General features: G+C 43.2%; 1 protein-coding gene across 8 annotated transcripts; it reads left to right on the top strand.

The window, feature by feature from the left end:
- The first annotated feature begins 1,003 nt into the window (after positions 1–1,003).
- LOC108948669 (uncharacterized) lies at positions 1,004–17,170 on the top strand. Of its 8 annotated transcripts, XM_070197820.1 has the most exons (4): positions 1,013–1,208; positions 1,897–2,596; positions 3,944–4,008; positions 4,454–16,832. In XM_070197820.1, the coding sequence occupies exon 4, from the start codon at positions 10,518–10,520 to the stop codon at positions 11,718–11,720; it is 1,203 nt and encodes a 400-aa protein (XP_070053921.1). In that variant the 5' UTR covers positions 1,013–1,208; positions 1,897–2,596; positions 3,944–4,008; positions 4,454–10,517; the 3' UTR covers positions 11,721–16,832. The 8 variants fall into 8 exon arrangements, 3 of the variants coding, with proteins under 3 accessions (XP_070053922.1, XP_070053921.1, XP_070053920.1); XM_070197821.1 differs by lacking the exon at positions 1,897–2,596 and having other exon boundaries at positions 1,004–1,208; XM_070197819.1 differs by having other exon boundaries at positions 1,026–2,596.
- The last annotated feature ends 1,337 nt before the right edge of the window (positions 17,171–18,507 follow it).

Below are 18,507 nucleotides of genomic sequence, written 5' to 3'. Positions count from 1 at the left end.
GAAGGCGGAGAGTTTGAGAAGTTTAGCATACTTACCGGTAATAGAGAGGCCTTTAGCATTGGATGTTCAGGCCTTGGCTAACCAGTTTGTTAGATTGGATGTTATAGAGCCGCATCGAGTTTTGGCTTGTGTAGTTTATCAGTCTTCTCTCTATGATTATATCAGAGAACGTCAGTACGATGATCCCCATCTGCTTGTCCTTATGGACACGATTCCGCATGGTGATACCAAGGAAGTCACTATTGGCGATGACGATGTATTACGGATACAAGGTAGGCTATGTGTGTTTAATGTAAATGGTTTGCATGAGCTGATTCTCCAAGAAACTGACAGTTAGCGGTACTCTATTCATCCGGGTGCCGCGAAAATGTATCAGGATTTGAGGCAGCACCCCATCCAAACAAACAATATTTTTTGAAAATCCGAATTCAAATTCAAAGTTTCGCAACTTTTTAATGGCTGTCAATGGTGGAGAGTCAAACACCTTCAAAATTTATTGATTTACAATTTTAATTCGAACAATACAACCAAATAATTAATATACATATACTGCTAACTTGCCATCAGAACACCAACAAGAAAAGGGGAAGCCCGAAAAAGCTCCAAACTCCAACCATGGCGAAATTCAAATCGATAAAAAATTAATCCCTTTTATCGCCATTGTTAGAGAAAATTATGAGCTTTAGAAGAAAAAACTTTGTAGAAATCGGTGTAGAAAGAGGGTTGATTTCAAAGAGAGAAAGAAGAAAATCCTTTAGAAAGATTGTGGTTTGTTTGGGTAATTAAGGAATTGTGATGATTTTTAGGGATTTACTAAATTAAAGGGCTACAATCAAAGGATACTCATTTAAAATTAATTTGTATATAATTGGTAAATTATATATGATCGTATAATTAAGTTAAAACTTAATTAAACAGGGTAATTAAATTTCATATGTAGTATAAGGAGGTAAAAATCTCAAATAACAACCGATATTCTTATGGGCTATTACATCAACGAGGTATGTGGATTGACCCGAATTCGTCGGTTCTGGGAGTTGTAGGTCCGGCCCAAGATAGGCGAAGTAGTTGAAATACTAGGGTTTATATTAATTGGACACGCCGTCACACTCTCGGGGTATCAATTCGCATTTGTTGGTTGTGGAGTTAGACAGCTCTGATCCTAGCTAAAAAATTTGGGATTGATGCGTAGTGATTTTTGCTTAAGAGTAAGTTACTATTTCCAGATTGGATGTGATAATTATCTTGTGTTACAATTGCTTATCTTCTATATTTGATTTCTTTCTTATTTTCATGTCGATGTCCCTGTATATTATCTTTATTTATGCAGTTTCACAAAACCTCTGGAGGTTTAGGTTGTTTAGGCTTTCATTTACATGCTCTAGCTTTGCATCTTCTAGTTTGTGATGCATAATATAAAAAAATTATCTCTTCTAGTTGTGCTTCATTTCCTGACAAATAAATTATATCCAGAAACTGTACATATCTATTCAGTGTTTCCTGTGCTACTGGATGCATAATATAAAAAATATATGACTTTTAGTTGTTTGACATTGATGTTATTTTTAATAAAATATATTAATGTTTATATTATGTGGTTACAAAGGGAACTTAATAGTTTCCAAAAGGTTTCATGCCTGATCATTGCCATGTTGCTAGCTCTTAACTGATACATCTCATATACATATCTGTTGGATTTGTTTATGGTTATAGAAGTTTCATTTCTCTGTCTGAAGGATGTTGGTATTTGTATTACTTTTATCTTTTATAGACTCATATCTTCTTATTCTTAGGCAAAAAATCTTTGAGCCCAAATTAGTTTATACACAAATGTTTTATTTTATTTTTAATATTATTTCTTAAACTCATCAACTATGACGACAATCCACTTAATAGAGTTGGTATTCCCATTTTCTGAGTAACAATGTCGAGAAAGAGGCGACTCAGAATATTCAGAAGTTGAAGAGGTTGGAAACGTGTTGCCTTAATGACGTGTGGTAGAGCTCTGTCCTAGTAAAGTCTGTTGGCCATATTAAAGTAATTCGCATTGCAAAAAAAATGATTCTAAGTAACATCCGAAACTTAGAAGTGGTAGGTAAAAAAGTTGTAGGTAAGTGCAAAGGGTTCCTTTAGTTCTTAAGACAATTACTAGTTTATTAAGTTCCGAATAAGAGATTGAAGAGCAAACACATTTTAAGAAGTGAAATATGAGGCTTTCAATTTGTTGAGAAGTGAATGTGGAAGCTCACATATTTCACTTTTCAAATCTCCACTCTCCAACCTTTGATTTGGAGCTTAATAGGCGAACAAATGTCTTTAGAGCTAAGGGCAATCCTTTGCACTTTTCTGCAATTCTTTTTCCAACCTCTTCAATTTTTGAAAGTTTCTTAGAATCCATGTTTTCAAATGCGCTTCTTTTGTATAAAGACCAACAACTTCATTGGACAGAGTTCCCGCACTAATTGGCCACTACCCATCATCAAAACAACACTTTTCTTATGTGAATTGGCTCACTTCGACTCGTCAAATTACAATGGCAACCTCATGGAAGAGTGCGGACATTCCAAAATTTTAAGCATACTTCATCGAGAAAGAGGCAAGTTGAAACTGCGAGTTATGTGCTCCTGACTAACTTTCTTTACTTTTGGGGTTCCCCCACCATGCTTTTTATTGTCATTCTCCATTACTCTCTTGTTCTTCTTCCCAATCTCACCTCAACAAATTTGTAAAGTCAATTTCCTTCTCTTCCTTGCAAGATTTCGTAGTTTGTGCAGAAAATTCTCATCTCCTGTATATCTAAGTTTAGGTTTACTAAGAAGTTTGGGTAAGTAGAAAATTTGATCACCTTCTACTTTGTCAAGTTACAGAGGTATTGTTTGTGGATTATTTTGATATACGCTTCTCTAGAATTTATAGGGTGATGAGGAAAATTTTGATGCTGTGAATGTTGGATGACATGCTTTTCAACGATGGGAATCGTTTAAGATTTATGGCAGGGATTTGCATTATTACTGCACGCACAGTTCTAGAGGAATGTAGTCCGTGGCTCTCCTATATTTTTTGTATACTTCAAATTCAAGTGTATAATGTTGTTCCTTTGTATTTTCATATGTGGAAACTAGTTCTTTTGAAATCACAATGGAAGGTCATAATGAGTGAACGTTGATTTTCTATACGGGAAAGGTCCAAATATGCCCTTGTACTATACGAAATTGAGCACATTTGCCTTTCGTTAATACTTTAGCTCAAATATGCCTTTACCGTCACATAGTTGGCCCATATATGCCCTTAGAGTTACACAGTTGGCCCATATATGTCCTTTTTGAAACGGAACCCACCTAAACTAATTAGATTTTTCGTTAATTGTATTAAAGTGTATTACAAACACTATTTCCTTTTTATTAGTGCTTTCTTTTCTTTACCTTTCTCTTTTCTTTCTTTTTTTTTTCTTTCCCTTTTTCTTTCTCCCTTATCTGATTTCCTCTATTATTGATGTCTTCTCCATTTTCGTCATCAATTTCACTTGACAAAACTCATGAATTCCAATTACTAAGAAAATTCTCCATTCGACCCTTGGCAGTGCACGGTTTAAATATTTTTACGTTGGATCGGGTCGTACGAACTCGACATAAATTGCGCGTAATAAATCTTTGGAACTAATTATAATTGATATTGCTTCATTGGCTTGAGATATAAGTTGTTGAATGATGGAAATAAATTTGGGATTTACTATTAGTGAAAGGATTGTTTATTATTTCTTGTTATTGAGTTTTCAACTATATGTTTGTCACTCATGCTTAGTTATAATTGTGACATTTTATTGTTAGCCCATAGTAAGTGTCAAAGTCGACCCCTCGTCACCACTTCTTCGAGGTTAGACTGGATACTTACTGGGTACATGTTGTTTATGTACTCACGCTACACTTCTGCACTAAATGTGCAGGATCTGAGGCATGTGCATCTGGATATTAGTCCGGCGCGCATCCTTGACTACTACGAGACTTCACGGTGAGCTGCCTTCTTAGCCCGTTCTGAAGCAGCCGGAGTCTTTCTTTTGCTTGTATTTTCTGTCTATTTCACTTCAGACAGTAGACTAGTATTCTTTTATATATTCTACTAGTTGCTCGTACACTTGTGACACTAGGTTTTGGTAGTTCATGCTAGTAGACACTTGATGGTTTTTGGGTTATTTTACTTATCTCACTTGCTTTAAAAATCTTGATTTTTTTTCATTTTTATTAAATTCTTACTTCTTATCTATGCACAAACTAAAAATCAACTATTTCAACTCTTCAAAGGAAAGGATCACAGAGTTAGTTCATTGTAGGCTTGCCTAGCGGCAACGTTGGGCGTCATCACGGCCTATAGGAGAAATTGGGTCGCGACATTGGGCGAGCAAGTTGGATAGTGATGCTTTAAGCGAGATGGTAACATGACTTTTCGTAAGTTGCAGGCTTTGAGGCTGCGTCTTTTCATCATGACATCATGCGTCATTATGGCGCTTTTTCCCGACGCTATGCGTCGCTTCTTGCGCCTCTACCATTTCGATATCTTGCGCCTCTACCATAGTGATGCTTTAAGCGAGATGGCAACATGACTTTTCTTGGTTTTGGTGCTTGAGTTGTTGCCCTCGAGGCCGAAAAGGCACAATTATTGGCTCAACCGTCTTTATCCCGCACTTCTGCTTTTCCTGATGTTCCTCGGAATCTGTAAGAGGAATGGATTCACGTCGAGGCCCACCTAGATATATTCAGGGATCCGATAGGGGCGAGGGCTATTTCAGAAGCAGACTTTGAGAATACACGTACTAAGGCACATAAAGCTCGGTTTGCTTGTGGCTATGACCCCGCTACGCCGGAAGCTGGTGATGACGAGGATGGTGCGAGCATGGACCAGATTGAACATGATGCCTGGTACAAGGGTGAATATCCCGTTGGCGATGACGATGAGGTGGGTGAAGACAGTCTTAATGATCAAGCGGGTGATGCTGCTGAGCCGTGTGGTGATTAGTTCTTTTTTTGTTTTAGCCGCGGGCATGTGAACTTTTTGTAGGCGAGCAACCTTTGTAAAAGATATTCTTAATGAAGTGTTAGTTTTGTTGTTTGTACCTGACTTCTTTTCTTTGTTCGAATTTGTGCGCTTTTCTGATTTTATTGCTTGATTTCCTTTTGTTGTAACAGACTTGAGTGGGTTGAACGGTGTTGAAGGTAGCCTTCATTTGGTTAAGGTTGTGGGCCGAGTAGGTAGTAATTCGAAAAGAGGTCAAATGTAACCTTTAATTAATTGAGGTCGCATGCCGAATAGGTGTTAATTCGAACGAGGTCGAATGTAACCTTTAATTAATTGAGGCTGTGGGCCGAATAGGTATTAATTCGAACGAGGTCGAATGTAACCTTTAAGTAATTGAGGTCGTGGGCCGAATCGGTGATAATTCGAAGGAGATCGAACATAACCTTTAATTAATTGAGGCCGTGGGGGTGAATAGGTGCTAATTTGAACAAGGTCGAATGTAACCTTTAATTAATTGAGGCCGTGGGCTGAATAGGTGTTAATTCAAACGAGCTCGAATGTAACCTTTAATTAATTGAGGTTGTGGTTCGAATAATTGTTAATTCGAACGAGGTAAAATGTAACCCTTAATTAATTGAGGTCGTAGGCTGAATAGGTGTTAATTCGAACGAGGTCGAATATAACCTTTAATTAATTGAGGTCGTGGGTCGAATAGGTATTAATTCGAACGAGGTCGAACGTAACCTTTAATTAATTGAGTCCGTGAGCCGAATAGGTGTTAATTCGAACGAAGTCGAATGTAACATTTAATTAATTGAGGTCGTGGGCTGAATAGGTGTTAATTCGAACGTGGTCGAATGTAAACTTTAATTAATTGAGGTCGTGGCGAATAGGTGTTAATTCGAACGAGGTCGACTGTAACTTTTACTTGGAGAGTAGAGATAAACTTTCATGTACTTGCGCTTTATTCATACTTTTGGAGAGATTTACATATTTTCTGGGCGCTAGCTGGTAGTTCAGTCCCAGTCCCGGTCTATCTAGTCCCTTCATTTGTCGAGCTAGAAATATAGTGAGAGATTGAGCAATGAACTGACCGTCCGGTGTTTTCCATCTATGCGCTTCAATTCTAAAGTATCCCCGTCATAACCTCGTTAAAAACCTCCTCGAGAAAACCCAATTGGGACAAAGCTCGAGCGAGGGAAAAAGAGTGCGACTTTGGGGACCTCGTCCTTTTAAAAGTTGAAGTACCTGAGGTGCGTAATGTTCCAGTTATTTGGTAGTCGCTTTCCTTCCATTGTTTCTAGTGTGAATGACCCTTTGCTTGCTGCTGTCGTGATTTTGTAGGGGTCGTCCCAGTTTGTTCCCAGTTTTCCTTCTCGCGGGTCTTTGCTTGCTTGTGTTTTGTCTTTAAGCATGTAGGCCCCGACTTTAAGTGGCCCGATCTTTGCCCTCTTGTTATAGTAGCGTTTTGCTTGTTGCTTATGGGCTACCATTCTTACATAAGCCATATCTCTTCGTTCCTCGATCTCGTCCAGTTCTTGCCTTCTACTGTCATCGTTCTGGGATCCGCTCTCGCGGAAATACCTTAGACTGGGCTCCCCGACCTCGACTGGTATTACTGCATCCCCGGTGCTCACTTTTGGCGTTGTTCGGCAGGCCCAGAGTACCTCTGGTAATACCTCCGGCCACAGTCCCTTGGCGTCTTCTAGTTTCTTTTTTATGATGTTCAGTATTGACTTGTTGGAGGATTTCGCTTGCCCGTTGCCTGTGGGGTGGTAAGGCGTTGGCAGTATTCTTTTGATGTGCCATTTTCAAAAAATTCGGCGACCTTCTTTCCAGCAAACTCAGGTCCGTTGTCGCAACTGATTTCTTTGGGAAGACAGAAGCGGCATATGATGTTTTTCCATATGAAGGCGATTACTTCCTGTTCGTGTATCTGGGCGTATGCTCCTTCTTCCACCAATTTAGAGAAATAATCAATTAAAACCAAGAGAAATCGTACATTACCTCGTCCGGCCGGGAGGGGCCACGATATCCATTCCCCATTTGATGAACGACCAAGGGGAAGTCACTGAGTGTAGTTGTTTGCCTGCTTGGTGGATCATTGGAGCGTACTTCTGGCATCGCTCGCAATTTTTCACAAAATTTGCGGCTTTTTTTTTCATGGCGGGCCGGTAATATCCTACTCGTATGAGGCACCTAACCAACACTTGATTGCCGGAATGAGCTCCGCAGTGGCCTTCGTGCACTTCTTCAAGGACGCGCCGCGTCTGATTTGGGTCCAAGCATTTCGCTAGGGGGCCGCCATATGTCCTTTTGTACAGGTCGTTGTGAACGATGCTATACCTGGCTGCTTGCATCCACAGTTTCTTGGCCTCTTTTTTATCATTGGGGAGTATACCGTCCTGCAAATATGTAGCAATACGGTTGCGCCAGTCCCAAGTAAGGTTTACGTTTCTTACCTTGATTTGGTCTATCAACGAATTGAGGAGGTGGACCTTACTTTGATCTTCGGTTGTGAAGTTTTTGGTGGCTGCTGTCGATTTGGCGAGGCCGTCTGCCTCGATATTCTGTGCTTGGGGAATCTGGTCGAGCTGACATTCATCGAACTCGGGTAGTAGTTTGCAGATTTCGGTATGGTATTTTTGTAACCTCTGCTCCTTGATTTGGAAAGTCCCTGTGACTTGGTTGACCATGAGCTGAGAATCTCAGCGCAGCCTTAGCCGCTTTGTCCCGTATTTGAGTACTAGTCTTAGTCCTGCAATTACGGCCTCATACTCGGCCTCGTTGTTAGTCATGTCCGGGCACCTTATGGACTGGCGAATCACTTCACCTGTTGGGACTTCAAGTACGAGTTTCAGCTCGGACCTCGACGCATTAGATGCGTCGTCAGTGTATAGGACCCAGAGGTCGTGTGTTTGAGAAAGGTGGAGGGCTTCCTTTTCGACTTCGGGCAGTATGTGCGCACTGAAGTCGGCGACAAAGTCGATGAGGACCTGAGACTTTATCGCCGTTCGCGGTCGATATGTGATATCGTGCTCGCTTAGTTCGATGGCCCATTTGGCCAATCTGCTCAAAAGTTCGGGTTTGTGTAAAATGCTTCTTAAGGAGAAAGTCATGACGACCGAGATGGGATGGCATTGGAAATACGGTCTAAGTTTCCGTGAAGCTACGACTAAGGCCAGAGCCAGTTTTTAAAGGTGGGGGTACCTCGTCTCGGCGTCGATTAGTGTCTTGCTAATGTAATAGATGAGAGATTGCTTGCCTTTATTTTCTTGGACTAGGACTGTGCTCACAGCTACTTCGGATACAACGAGATAGACGAGGAGAGGCTGTCCTGGTTCCGGTTTTGAGAGCAACGGTGGTGAGGATAGGTATACCTTAAACTCCTTCAATACTTGGACGCATTCAGAGGTCCATTGGAGACCGTTTTCCTTTTTAAGTACGCCGAAGAATTAATGGCACCTATCGGAGGATCACGAGATGAACCTTGATAGGGCGGCGATACGGTTGGTTAGCTTCTAGACTTGTTTTTTGGTGGTCAAGTGCTCTGGTATACCCTCGATGGCTTTGATTTGGTCAGGATTGACCTCGATACCCCTATGCGACACTAAGAAACCCAAGAATTTTCTTGAGGCCACGCCGAATGCGCACTTTTCGGGGTTCAACTTCATGCCGTATTGCCTGAGTATGATGAAGGCTTCTCTTACATGATCAATGTGATCTTCTTTCTTTTTGGATTTGACCAGCATGTCGTCGATATATACCTCCATCGTCTTTCCGAGTTGTTCTTTGAACATTTTCGTCACCAGTCTCTGGTAAGTTGCCCCCACATTTTTCAGTCCGAAAGGCATGACCCTGTAGCAGTACGTCCCCTGGTGGGTGATGAAGGTGATCTTTTCTTGGTCTGCTTCCTCCATAAGGATCTAGTTGTAGCCCGAGTAGGTGTCCAGGAAACTCAGCAACTCATGTCCGGCTGTCGCATCGATGAGTTGGTTGATATGAGGCAGTGGAAACGAATCCTTGGGGTAAGCTTTGTTCAGGTTAGTGAAATCCACGCACATCCGCCACTTTCCATTTTTCTTTTTTACCATGACCACGTTGGCGACCCATTGGGGGTACTCCGACTCTCTAACAGAGCCATTTTCCAATAATGTTTCCACTTCTTCGTGCACCACGTCATTGATTGTGGAATTGAACTTGCGTCGAACTTGCCTTACCGGGGGATAGAGTGGATCGACGTTCAATCTGTGTGTGGCAATCTCTTTTGGTATACCTGACATATCTGCATGGCTAAAAGCAAACAGGTCCGCGTTAGCAATTAAGAATTTGCGAAACTTACCTGGCTCTTGGAGTTTGCAGCCGATGCAGGCTTTCTTGTTGAGATCGTTGACATCTAACTGAACGGGGTCGAGGTCCTCTATAGTCGATCTTGCGGCCTCGGCAACATCGGGGTCTTTGATGACGTCTTTGATGTCGTCGTCTACCGACCTCGACCCTGTTGATTGCTATGCTTCCTTCTCTTTGTCTGACATTTGTTGAGTGGTCGTGCAGTTTAGGGCGATGCAGTAGCATTCTTGAGATGTACGTTGTTCCCCGCATATGCTGAATATCCCCCATGGAGTTGGAAATTTGATGACTTGGTACAAGCTGGAGGGTATAACTCTCATGGTGTGTATCCACGGTCGCCCTATTATGGCGTTGTATGCCGTGTCCTGATCCATGATGTGGAATGTGGTCTCTAGAGTGACGCCACCCGCCAGGACGGGGAGTGTAATCTCGCCAGATGTTCGTTCAACTGCATTGTGGATAAATGAGGATTTTGACTACTTATTAGTGCCTTTTTAGCTTTCGTTTTAGTCCAAAAATGTTTAATTGTGTTCCCAAAAACTGATAAAATATGCTTAGAATATTGGAAGATGAACTCCCGAGATGAAATCCAACTCAAGAAGGAGTAATCTGAACTCAAGGACAAAAAAGGCATAAAAGCTCATAAGTGCGGACCACAGAATATCATCTGCTGCCGCAGGTTATGAAGGAAAATCTATCAATGACTGGTGCAAAGTGCGGTCCGCACATGAATTGTGCGGCCGCAGAAGCTGGGTAAGAGCAAAGTTCAGAGAATCTGCAATTCAAGTCCATTAAAAGTGCGAACCGCACCATTATTGTGTGGCCGCAGAAGAAGAGCTATGCGGCCGCAGTTACAATTATGCAGACCGCAGAAGAGCAAGATGCGGCCGCTGTTACAAATCTGCGGACCGTAGAAAGAGTGCAGTGTGGCCGCAGTTCAGAATTATGCGGCTGTAGATTTCCAATCCTTGTGCTCCTTTTGGGAGTCAGTTCCAGCACGGTAGAGGTCGTCATTTCAGACAGGCTCAGTCAGCTCGGCATTTCATCAGGGTGCATCATCTGACCATGGTTCTCACAGTTCTCATCAGGGCCACTCATCACTTAGTGCCCTTCCAGCTCAGAGTCCATCTCGTGCTCCACCTGTTCAGGGCTCTTCCATGCCAGGTTCTTCTACCCGTCATCCCGGTGCTAGGGGTTCCCTTCAGTTTCCGCCACCAGCGCCAGGGAGTTATTTTGAGTGTGGGGAGCTTGGGCATATGTGGAGGCATTGTCCTCGTCGTCATGGAGGTCTATCTCAGCAGAGGAGTCAGCCTCCGACTGCAGCACCAGTTACCTCACCACCCGCCCAGTCAGCTCGGGGTGGAGGTCAGTCAGCTAGTGGTCGCCCTAGAGGGAGAGGCAGATCAGGGGGTGGCCAGGCCCGTTTCTATGCCCTCCCTGCCAGACCAGATGCTATTGCTTCAGATGGTGTGATTACAGGTATTGTCTCAGTTTGCCACAGAGATGCCTCAGTATTATTTGACCCTGGTTCCATGTATTCGTATGTTTCCTCGTATTTCGCCCATTTTCTGGATATGCCCCGTGAGTCTTTAGTTTCATCTGTACGTGTATCTATTCCTGTGGGCGATACTATTATTGTGGACCGCGTGTATCGGTCATGTGTGGTGACTATTGGGGGTCTGGAGACCCGAGTGGATCTATTGTTGCTCAGTATGGTTGACTTTGATGTGATATTGGGTATGGATTGGTTATCCCCATGTCATGCCGTTCTAGATTGTCACGCTAAGATGGTGACGTTGGCTATGCCGGGATTTCCAAGGGTTGAGTGGAGCGGTTCTGTAGATTATGTACCAAGCAGGGTGATTTCATATTTGAAGGCTCAACGTATGGTTGAGAAGGGTTGCCTATCTTATTTGGCATTTGTGAGGGATGTTAGTGCAGAGATTCCTACTATTAGTTCTGTTTCAGTAGTACATGATTTTCCGGATGTGTTTCCTGCAGACCTGCCGGGCATGCCGCCTGACAGGGATATTGACTTTGGTATTAATTTGGTGCCGGACACTCAGCCCATTTCTATTCCACCGTATCGTATGGCACCGGCAGAGTTGAAGGAATTGAAAGAACAACTTCAGGAACTCCTTAATAAGGGGTTTATTCGTCCTAGTGTGTCACCTTGGGGTGCACCGGTTCTATTTGTGAAGAAGAAGGATGGTTCCATGAGAATGTGTGTTGATTACAAGCAGTTGAATAAGGTCACAGTCAAGAACAAGTATCTTTTGCCTCGTATTGATGATTTATTCGACCAGCTTCAGGGAGCGAGGGTGTTCTCCAAGATTAATTTAAAGTCCGGTTATCACTAGCTGAAGATTCGGGATTCAGATATTCTTAAGACAGCTTTCAGGACCCGATATGGCCATTATGAGTTCTTGGTGATGTCTTTTGGGCTGACCAATGCCCCAGCAACATTCATGCATTTGATGAACAATGTATTCCAGCCCTATTTGAACTTATTCGTTGTTGTATTCATTGATGACATCCTGGTGTACTCTCGTAGCCAGGAGGAACACGCTCAGCATTTGATGATTGTATTACAGAGATTGAGGGAGGAGAAGCATCATGCAAAGTTCTCCAAATGTGAGTTTTGGCTCAATTCAGTAGCATTCTTGGGGCACGTGGTATCCAGTGAGGGTATTCAGGTGGATCCGAAGAAGATAATGGCAGTGTAGAGTTGGCCCAGACCGTCCTCAGCCACGGAGATTAGGAGCTTTCTTGGTTTGGCGGGTTATTACCGTCGCTTTGTGGAGGGATTTTCATCTATTGCATCGCCCTTGACCAAATTGACCCAAAAGGATGCTCCATTCATGTGGTCGGATGAGTGTGAGGAGAGCTTTTAGAAGCTCAAGACTGCTTTGACCACAACTCCAGTGTTAGTTCTACCATCAGCTTCAGGTTCTTACACCGTGTATTGTGTTGCCTCGAGGATAGACATTGGTTGTCTTTTGATGTAGGAGGGTAGGGTGATTGCCTACGCCTCGCGCCAATTGAAGACCCATGAGAATAACTATCCTGTCCATGATCTTGAGTTAGTAGCCATTATTCACGCCTTGAAGATTTGGCGCCATTATCTGTATGGGGTTCATTGTGAGATCTATACTGATCACCGGAGCCTGCAGTATCTGTTAAAGCGGAAGGATCTTAATTTGTGTCAGTGGAGATGGTTGGAGCTTCTTAAGGACTATGATATCACTATTTTGTACCATCCGAGGAAGGCCAATGTGGTGGCTGATGCTTTGAGTCGCCGAGCGGAGAGTTTGGGGAGTTTAGCATACCTTCGAGTAGCAGAAAGACCTTTGGCGTTGGATGTTCAGGCCTTAGCGGGCCAGCTTGTCAGATTGGATATTTCGGAGCCTAGTCGGGTATTGGCTTGTATGGTCTCCAGGTCTTCTCTTTATGACCGTATCATGGAGCGTCAGTATGTTGACCCCCACTTGCTCGTTCTTCAGGACAGGGTTCGGAGAGGTGATGCTAGGGATGTGACTATTGGTGATGACGGCGTGCTGAGAATGCAGGGCCGGATATGTGTGCCTAATATAGATGGGCTTCGAGAGTTGATTCTTGAGGAGGCCCACAACTCGCGGTATTTCATCCATTCGGATGCCGCAAAGATGTACTAGGATTTGAGGCAGCACTACTGGTGGAGGCGGATGAAGAAGGATATAGTTGGGTTTGTGGCTCGGTGTCTCAACTGTCAGTAGGTTAAGTATGAGCATCAGAGACCGGGTGGCTTGCTTCAGAGATTAGACATTCCGGAGTGGAAGTGGGAGCGAATCACCATGGACTTTGTAGTCGGGCTCCCACGGACCTCAAGGAAGTTCGATGCTATTTGGGTTATTGTGGATCGGCTGACCAAGTCCGCACACTTCATTCTAGTTGGTACTACTTACTCTTCAGAGCGGTTGGTTGAGATTTACATCCGAGAGATCGTTCGCCTGTATGGTGTCCCAGTTTTCATCATTTCAGATAAGGGCACTCAGTTTACATCGCAGTTTTGGAGGGTCGTGCAGCGAGAGTTGGATACTCAGGTTGAGTTGAGCATAACTTTTCACCCTCAGACGGACATGTTGTCCGAGCACACTATTCAGATATTGGAAGACATGTTGCGTGCTTGTGTCATTGACTTTGGGGGTTCATGGGACCAGTTTCTGCCACTCGCGGAGTTTGCATATAACAACAGTTATCAGTCAAGTATTCACTTGGCTCCGTACGAGGCTTTATATGGGAGGAGGTGTAGATCTCCGGTTGGATGGTTTGAGCCGGGTGAGGCTAGACTCTTAGGTACAGACTTGGTCCAGGACGCGTTAGATAAGGTGAAATTGATTCAGGAGCGGCTTCGCACAGCGCAGTCTAGGCTGAAGAGCTATGCGGATAGGAAGGTTCGTGATGTGTCTTTTATGGTTGGTGTTATGAGGTTTGGGAAGAGGGGCAAGTTGAGCCCCCGGTTCATTAGGCCTTTTGAGGTGCTTCAGAGGATAGAGGGTAGCTTATAAGCTTGCCTTGCCACCTAGCTTGTCGAGTGTGCATCCAGTGTTTCATGTTTCCATGCTCCTAAAGTATATTGGAGATCCGTCCCATGTTTTGGATTTCAGCACGGTTCAATTGGAGGGTGATATGACTTATGATGTGGAGCCGGTGGCTATTTTGGATCGGTAGGTTTGAAGGTTGAGGTCAAAGGATATAGCTTCAGTGAAGGTGCAATGGAGAGGTCAGCCGGTGGAGGAGGCCACCTGAGAGACTAAGCGGGAGATGCGGAGCAGATATCCATGCCTATTCGAGACTCCAGGTATGTTTCTAGACCCGTTCGAGGACGAACGGATGTTTAAGAGGGGGAGGATGTAACGGTCTGACCGGTCGTTTCGAGAGTTATAGCGGTCATTTCGAGAGTTATAGTCCCGTTTTCCCCATTTTTACTTTTTTGTGTTATTCAGCTATATTATGTTATATCGGATTAGTTGGTTCGGGATCGGAGTGGTTTCAGAGTGAATTGAGACACTTAGTCTCTTAAGTAGAAACTTAAGTTGAAAACGTCAACCAGATGTTGACCTATGTGTAAACGATCTCGGATTTAAATTCTGATGGTTCCGTTAGCTCCGTTAGGTGATTTTGGACTTAGGGATGCGTCCAGAATGAAATTTGGAGATTCGTGGTAGAATTAGGCTTGAATTGGCGAAGTTGGAAATTTGGCGATTTTGGTCGGGAATGGAAAATTTGATATCGGGGTCGGAATGGAATTCTGGAAATTGGAGTAGGTTCATAGTGTCATTTGTGACGTGTGTACAAAATATGAGGTCATTCGGACGTGGTTTGGTTGGTTTCGGCATCGGTTGCCGAATTTGGAAATTTAGAAGTTCTTAGGCTTGAATCCGAGGGTAATTTGATGATTTGATATTGTTTTGAGTGATTCAAAGGTTCGACTAAGTTTGTAGGTTGATACATGACTTGTTGGTATTTTTGGTTGAGGTCCCGAGGGCCTCGGGGTGATTCCGGGTGGTTAACGGATTTGTCGTAGTTGGAAAATGCAGCTGAAGCTGCTGCTACAGCTATTTTCGCACCTGCGGAAGAAAGAGTCGCAGGTGCGAGGCCGCTAGTGCGCATAGGGAGTTCGCAGGTGCGGGCAATGCTGGGCTAGGCAGGTTGTGCAGGTGAGAGTTGGAGGTCGCATCTGCGAGCCCGCAGGTACGAAACCTGGGGCGCGGATGCGGAAAGGGGGATGCTGGACAGGCTTCGCAGAAGCGGAGGAAACACGCAGGTGCGCCTTCTCAGGCGCGGGGTTTTGGACCGCAGATGCGGAAGCTGGGCTCCTAAGTGAGTTCCGCAGCTGCGATGGATTCTTCCACAGTTGCGGTGGCGCAGAAGCATGAAATTTTCAGCAGGTGCGAAAAACCTGGGCAGAAACCATAAATAGAACCCTTCGCGAATTTGGTTCATTTCCACCATTTTCAAGTCGGATTTTGGAGTGATTTTTGAAGGGTGATTGAAGGGCTATCAGTGAGGTAAGTTGCTTGAGCCCTAATACTCGTATATATGGTGATTTTTCCGTTGTTTAATCATGTAATTAGTACAAATGAGAGGTTATGGCTTGGAATTTTTGGAAAATTAATTTAAGAATTTGAAGGACCAAACAATGTCGGATTTTGATGAATTTGATATGGTTAGACTCGTGAGTGATTGGGCTTTCTAGTTTTGTAACTTTTATCGGATTTTGAGACATGGGTCCGGAGGGGCGGGTTTGAGTCAATTTCGGGTTTTGGTCTAATTTTGTAGCTTTTCTTGTGGAATTCATTCCATTAGCGGGTATTGATAGTATTGTACAAATTGTGAAGAGATTCAGAGCATTTGGAGGCCGAATGTAGAGGCAAGAGCATTACGGGGTAGAGATTTGACCGGTTTGAGGTAAGTAACGATTGTAAATCTAGTCCTGAGGGTATGAAACCCCGGATTTCGTATCATTTTACTATTTTGAAGTGACGCGCATTCTAGGTGACGGGCGTGTGGGCGTGCACTGTTGAGGATTGTGACTTGGTCCGTCCCGTAGCAACTGTGAAGTTGCATATTTTGTTGAAACTATATGATACTTACATGTTTTAGAAAGCGTTTCTGTAAATTGCACTAAATGCCATGTTTGGGCCTTGTGCCAGTGCTGTTTGGACCCTTAGGGGCCTCTTCTTACTATCCTCTCATTGTTTTTGATTGAAAATCTAATACTCAGTCATGGTTATACTTGTTTACTGCATAACTCAGTTTTATGACTCTATTTTGATGCATATAAATGTTATTTTGGGCCAAATGTCCTGTTTTTACTGAAATGCCCGAGTAGCTTGAGAGGTTTATGATTGAGTATGGCCGAGGGCCTGATTTGTGAGGATATTTATGGGATCGGGCTGCACATCGCAGCATGTTGCCTATTTATGGGATCAGGCTGCACGCCGTAGCATGTTTGATATCGGCCGAGGGCCTGGGTGATTTTTGCCATGATTTGTCTTGATATAGCGCTTGGGCTGAAGGAGCCCCTCCGGAGTCTGTACACACCCCCAGTGAGCGCAGGTACTTACTGAGTGTGAGTGTCGAGTGGCGAGTACCGAGTGCTGAGTGACTGTGAGGCATGAGTGATTGTGAGGTATTCCCGAGTGGCAAGAGTGATTGTGAGGTTTTCCCAAGGGGCTGTTTATGATTTCATCAATTTTTCTCACCTTTGCATTTTTTCTCTGTTTGAAAACTGTTGAAAAATATCTTTAAATGATTTTTACTGGAACTGGGTTTAAACGAGATATTTTGATTCAAATATTGATTTTAAAAGGATGTGGAATTTTACTGAGATTTCTTGATATGAACGTTATATGATTTATTGCTCGTCACTACTGCTCAGTCTTTATTTATTGTTGTTACTTACTAAGTTGGCGTACTCACGTTACTCCTTGCACCTTGTGTGCAGATCCAGGTATAGCTGGACACGGTAACAGTTGTTGATTGTTCTGATTGCAGATTTTCTCGGGGATAACAAGGTAGCTGCCTGGCGATCGCAACCCTGCTCTTCTCTCTCTTATCTTCCTCTAGTTGTATTTAGCTATTTTCCAGGTTGATTTAGCATTGATATTGTTAGACAGATTGTAGTAGATACTCATGATTAGTGACACCCCGATGTCGGGCTTTTCTTTCCGCACTTTTATTTTGATTGGAACTCTTTTACGAAGGTTTTTATGTTAAATAACATTGAAATTATCTTTGAAATAGAAATATCGGTTTGTTTTGGAAATGAGTCGTCTTGCCTAGTTCCATGATAGGTGCCATCACGACAGGGGTTAGTTTGAGTCGTGACATTCCGGTATCATGCTTATGCAATTTCTTCCTTGTACAAAGAGAAGATGAAGCACCTTCATGACAAATACATCCAAAACAGGAGTTCAAGGTGGGCAATCGGCGATCGGCGATCTTGTGTTGTTGTTTAACTCACGATTGAAGATGTTTCCCAGAAAGCTGAAATCTAAATGGAGTGGTCCCTTTGAAACACCTTTTACTGCATTGGACTTGAAGACCAAAAATGATGAGGTATTCCGAGTCAATGGTCACCGGGTGAAGCATTATTTGGGACAAGTTGATGATGGCCACGTGGTGGCAGTTATTCATTTGAAGTGATGGTAATCTGCGTGGTGACGCGACGTTAAATCTGGCTCTTATTGGGAGGCAACCCATGTTTCTTTTTCTTTTTCTTTTCTTCTTTTGTAGATAGGTGTTAGTTTTGTGCTAACTAGATTTGAAGTGTTTTGCAGGAATGAGTGTGCTTTACAGGAACTGTGCTCAGAAAATTTGGTAAAGTGTGGAAAAAGTGTGGACCGCACATGTATTGTGCGGACCGCACAATTGTGGGTGCTACAGCAGAAGGGAACTGCGGCCGCACAATTACAGTGTGGACCGCACAAATTGGAAATGGAAAATGCAAACTCTCTGAAGTTTGATCTGTCAAAGAAATGGACAAAGTACGCCCGCACATCAAAATATATGGTCCGCACCAAAAACCTACGGTCGCACCATAAATTCTACGGACCGCAGATCATCAAGAGCATTTGAGCCCCAGGTAACAGAGTGCGGATCGCATAAGGAATTCTGCGGCCGCACTACTCCCTTGTCCCTCAGGTCTGATCGTTAAGTATAAATAGTAACCTTAGGGTTACTGTACATTTCCCCCCCTCTCTGAGCACTTTAAACTCTAAAACATTAAAATTGTCTGTTCAATCATCTGCCACACTCAATCCACATCTGTGATCACTCATCTGCATTACTTCATATCTGGTATGCTTCAATTACACATAGAATTTCTCAATTTGTTTAGATTAATTTACAAATTTTTAGGTAGTTTAGGCCATTTGTTAATAGATTTTAATTCTACTACCATGTGGGGTTCAATCTGTAATAGGTCAATTGCTAATTGCTTTATGGGGACTGGGTAAGTTGATTTGCATGCTTACTTGTTAATACCATGTTGAATGTGTGCAAAAAATTAAAAACCCTAGGAAGTCTGATCGATTTAGGTATGAAATCTGCGGCCGCACAAGAAATTGTGTGGCCCGCAGAAGTTGAGTTTTAGGGTCTTTG

The sequence above is a fragment of the Nicotiana tomentosiformis genome, chromosome 3 (genome assembly GCF_000390325.3).
Source record: "Nicotiana tomentosiformis chromosome 3, ASM39032v3, whole genome shotgun sequence".
Taxonomy (NCBI): Eukaryota; Viridiplantae; Streptophyta; class Magnoliopsida; order Solanales; family Solanaceae; genus Nicotiana; species Nicotiana tomentosiformis.
The sequence above is the reverse complement of the archived record's forward strand: the minus strand, read 5'-3'. Positions and strand labels throughout refer to the sequence as shown.